Genomic DNA, 4,668 nt, shown 5'->3' with positions numbered 1-4,668 from the left:
CAACATCCTATAGTGTTCTTCACAGCAAAGAGGTCAGGCAACGCCATCCTTTAGTGTTCTTCACAGCAAAGCAGTCAGGCAACAACATCCTACAATGTTCTTCACAGCAAAGCAATCATCCAACCTCATCCTATAGTGTTCTTCACAGCAAAGCAATCATCCAACCTCATCCTATAGTGTTCTTCACAGCAAAGCAATCATCCAACCTCATCCTGTTGTGTTCTTCACAGCAAAGCAATCAGGCAACAACATCCTTTAATGTTCTTCACAGCAAAGCAGTCAGGCAACAACATCCTTTAGTGTTCTTCACAGCAAAGCAGTCAGGCAACAACATCCTACAATGTTCTTCACAGCAAAGCAATCATCCAACCTCATCCTATAGTGTTCTTCACAGCAAAGCAATCATCCAACCTCATCCTATAGTGTTCTTCACAGCAAAGCAATCATCCAACCTCATCCTGTTGTGTTCTTCACAGCAGAGCTGTCAGGCAACAAAGAACTATACATAGAACCCATAATTTCGTGACAAGTGACTAGAGAGAGAGAGAGCTATAGCTCTAACTTCTCTCTGTGAGTGTGTGTGTGTGTGTGTGTGTGTGTGTGTGTGTGAAGGTTTTAAGGAGTGAATGATGCTTTAAGTGATAAATACAGGCAGACCTTTCAGAGCCTGTCTGAGCTGAGCTAGTGCAGTGGGAGAGAGGCCAGTGAGGGGCATGAGTGGAGATAGGGAGAGGTGCTTTTAGTGGCCGACAGTTGTCTGTTAGACTTCCTTTTCCGAATGCTCAAATTTATTTGTAACAACCTGGCGTGTGCGTCCACACCAAAGGGAAGGCAGACAACAACATTAGTTTAACGTTAAAAAGAATACAAGTATTTTTATACTTATATATATATCTATGTATTAAGAAAGAAACACACGAAAATTACATAAACAAAAACACAGTGCCTAACGTAATAAGGATGCATATGTTGGCACGGGATGTATGGATGTCGGCATATCAAATGGAGTTGAGTTTGTGCAAGCGTTTAGTGTGTGTGCATGAGAAGGATCTGAAGGATCTGAAGGATAAATCTGTGGAGATGGAGAACTGGAGCTGTTACAAAGGCCCATCCTACATAAACCCCACCCTACAAAGGTCCCACCCTACAAAGGCAATTTTTTTTAAGGAGACCAGCAGGTATAGGAAATGAGCTAAGCATTGCCCCAGTGCTGCCTACAGTCCACACACAGCTGCCGCATGGACTAAGAGGAGCGCAGTAGGTCGTAACAGTATTCCACAGCCTTATACTCAGTGTCACTCTCGCTCTCCCTCTCATACTCTCACACTCTCACACACACACCACTACTTATAGCTAACAAAAGTACACCCTGTCACCTAATACCAGAGAAAGAAAAAAAAGAAAAACAACTCCCCTCCATGCTTGGAGACAGCTCACAAAAAAGCCCAAACAACAACAGCGAGCAGCTAAAGGTGTTTCTCTGTGACTAACGCAACTCTGACTGCTTTTTATCTAACCATCAGGATGCATCTCCCAGCGCTGGTCATATGACCTAAGCACAGAGTCCTATTGTTCTAAGCTCACATGAGGTCTTGGCGTTTCCGCTCAATGGCAGTCTCAGTGATCTTTGGTAGCAGTAATTGGCTGTATTGATGTAGCTGATGTAAACACATATAGCTATAGTTGTAAAATGTGTCAGATCGCAGAACCATGATTATATGTAGAGTTTCCACATCTTTGCACACAAAGAAAATAGTTCCCCAGCTGATTGCATGTGAGTTTTTTCCAAGTCATCCAACTATGCTTAGGTGCTATACAAGATCAGGGCCTCAGGCTAGTTGTGCTAATTGCCATGCATAACAATACTGTATTTAGTTAGAATGAATGAGAAGAAGTAAAAGCAGAGTCAAGCTGTACCATCTCTATGTCTATGTGTGTGTGTGTGTGTGTGTGTGTGTGTGTGTGTGTGTGTGTGTGTGTGTGTGTGTGTCTCTGTGTGTGTGTGTGTGGGTTTGTGTCTGTGTGTACATCAAACATTTCACTGACATTTCAACTCAGTCAGCTAAAGGAGTTTGTGTTTGTGTCTTTTTGCATGATAGATGCAACAGATAAGGCTGTTTAGCACACATCACCATATCCACAGGACACCGCATGTAGAGACTGGGCCTAACATTGCTGTTGTTTATCAAAACTCATGCTGTTGTTTATCAAAAGTATTTGCATCCAAGTTTTCTGACCCTGCATAAACAACTCAGCACTACTGGCTTTTAATCACATTAGGAGAAAGAGATGGTCTTAACTGCACCCATTTAGCACAGAGAGAAACCTCAGCACGTGGGGAACGAACTCAGATTGAGGTGCACCTAAAACCCGCAAAATAACCTTGTATTAAAATGATCCTTAGCCCAGTATGCACCCACAGGCTACAGACACAACTGAATTGTCTGGTCTCTCAGAATTCGGACACCACAACGGACATAGGCCCACCTGCTAGTTACCTGGCAACTGGTGGTAGCCGACTAGTGGTAAGCCAAGTGGTAGACCTGTCCACACACGCACAATCAGCAGCAGAGTCTAGGGAAATTCCACTGGAGGAAAACACAGCTCTGTTCGCACTGGGTTTCAACTTGCTACTGCAACACACACACACACACACACACACACACACACACACACACACACACACACATACACACACACACACACACACACACACACACACACACACACACACACACACACACGTGGTGGGGGCACGAGACCACCCCTACCTGCATGGCAATGTTTAGAACAGTTTCACCTTTACCTGCCAAGACCAAGGGGAAGTTCCTTCATCAATACTGCCAATCCTTCCCCAATAGTTCCACAGTCAGAGCAATGGTCGCCACTCATGGGAGTGAAGAGGTGAACACCTCCAGCAGGCATCACACAGAAACAAAGGGATGCATAGTCACCCAATCTAAACTAATCTGGTGCATTCCTAGACTCAAGTAATCCCACCAGGGTTGGCAGAGTAGGCATGGCAAACCATGGCACTCCGTAAGCGAGTCTGGCTAATCAAGGTAAGCCTGGTCACATCTATCTTACTGAGCAGGAGAGATGCTGGTGGGGACTCTCACTGTTGCAATGGTTGCAGGATTGGACTTTTATGTTTGCACATCTTCCATACTCTGTTTTGTTTTATTTTATTTTGAGTCTGGTTTACAGGTTATGGTGATGAGGGACAAGTTTTGGGCACATAATGTATTACTATTACGCGAGATGTCATTGTGCTACTGACAGGCACAACTGTTGCGTCAACTCACCACTTAACCCGAGTCAATCTCAACAGCAGTCTTTTAGGGCCAAACCATTATTCATGTAAGTTTTGACAGCCACCCGCAGGTCTGGTTTCCATATGATGGGGATGCCATACCTGCTTTCTAAAACAACCTCCATGGCAAACTCCAAATAGCGCGGTGCATGTTTTTTTAATCTGAGCTGTTTTGTTTAGCCATCGTTTCCTTACCTCCGAACAGATGAGGCGAGAGGTGTGCCGGTAGAGATCCGATCAACAACCGGGGACCTCCGTGAACCGCGCCTGACCTGTCGCTGTCTCCGCCGCTCTCCTCCGGAGTACTGCTGCCAGATTCATGCGAGCTGTACGCCCTGCTGCTGGGAATGTTGATGCCAGACTGAGGTCTGGTCCCCGACCCGCCTCCGCTGCCCCCGACAGAGCGCGTGCGAGAGCTAATATGATGAGACGAGGCGGCAGTGGCACCTGAGGCTCCGTGAGCCGTGCCGCCGTACGCGTACCTCATACCCATGGCTGCAGTCCGGCTGTTTCCGTTACTAGTTGATGTGCTTGATGGCAGATCCGATCCCGAGTAAGCCCTCATCCGTCCGTTGGCGGCAGGACTGCTCTGTTTGGCTCCCATGCCGACTGCTGTCAAGCCAACTCTTCCACGGATTTACTTTTTAATTATTAAAGGGCTCAACCGGTGAGGCGGCGGGGAAAGAGTTGTGCTAGGAAATAACACTTTCGAGGGAAATTTGACCTGTGACAAAGTATCAACAATAACAGCATAGAAAAAAAACACGCAATCCGAGGTCCCAATGACACTGGCAACGCCAAGAAGACGAGCACAAAATGAAAACAAACTGACAGCTACAAAGTATCAGGTCAAAATGGATTTGACACAGATATAAACAAAGAAAATGATGCACGAAAAACTTTGCTCTTCAAAACGAATTCAAAAGCTCCGTAAGAATTCCGTGCGTGCTAGTTGTTGCTGCCTTCCAGCTGGTGGAGCTTCACTCGTCTCCCTTCTTGTTTTGGCTTCATGTGCTTTGGCTGTTGTTTTCTAACTAACGTCCGCTCCGCCATACCGCCTCTTTACCCCGTGAAAGTGGAGAGCTTCGCTCCCCACGCTTCTCTCTCAGCCGACGACTGACACAGAAACTGCTCAAATGGAGGAAGTACAAGTGGGTAAAGGGGAGGACAGTTGCAAAAAAAATGCCCTGACCACGGACAGGAGACGTGCAGCGCTGCCTCGTTGCCGAGCTAGGGACTCGGAGGCGGACCAATCTCGTTGTGCGTCTGGTGACGTCAGCACGGGGAAGGCACGGACGAGGCGGCATGAACTGCCATAACAACACGCCTATGGGCGCTCTGAGTGGTAAGACCAT

At 46.7% G+C, this 4,668-nt stretch overlaps 1 protein-coding gene across 2 annotated transcripts in view; it reads right to left on the bottom strand.

Annotated features, from left to right (window-relative positions):
• Window positions 1-3,917, bottom strand: part of znrf2b (zinc and ring finger 2b) — a gene marked incomplete at both ends in the record, with an annotated part of 80,544 nt that extends 76,627 nt beyond the window's left edge. For both annotated transcript variants that reach the window (XM_080858485.1, XM_080858484.1), the window contains one exon: window positions 3,509-3,917. In XM_080858485.1, the coding sequence (XP_080714611.1) occupies window positions 3,509-3,917 (409 nt within the window). The remainder of the gene's footprint in view (window positions 1-3,508) is intronic.
• Between the last annotated feature and the right edge of the window lie 751 nt (window positions 3,918-4,668).

The sequence above is a fragment of the Sprattus sprattus genome, assembly GCF_963457725.1.
Source record: "Sprattus sprattus genome assembly, chromosome: 19".
Classification (NCBI taxonomy): domain Eukaryota; kingdom Metazoa; phylum Chordata; class Actinopteri; order Clupeiformes; family Clupeidae; genus Sprattus; species Sprattus sprattus.
The sequence above is the reverse complement of the archived record's forward strand: the minus strand, read 5'-3'. Positions and strand labels throughout refer to the sequence as shown.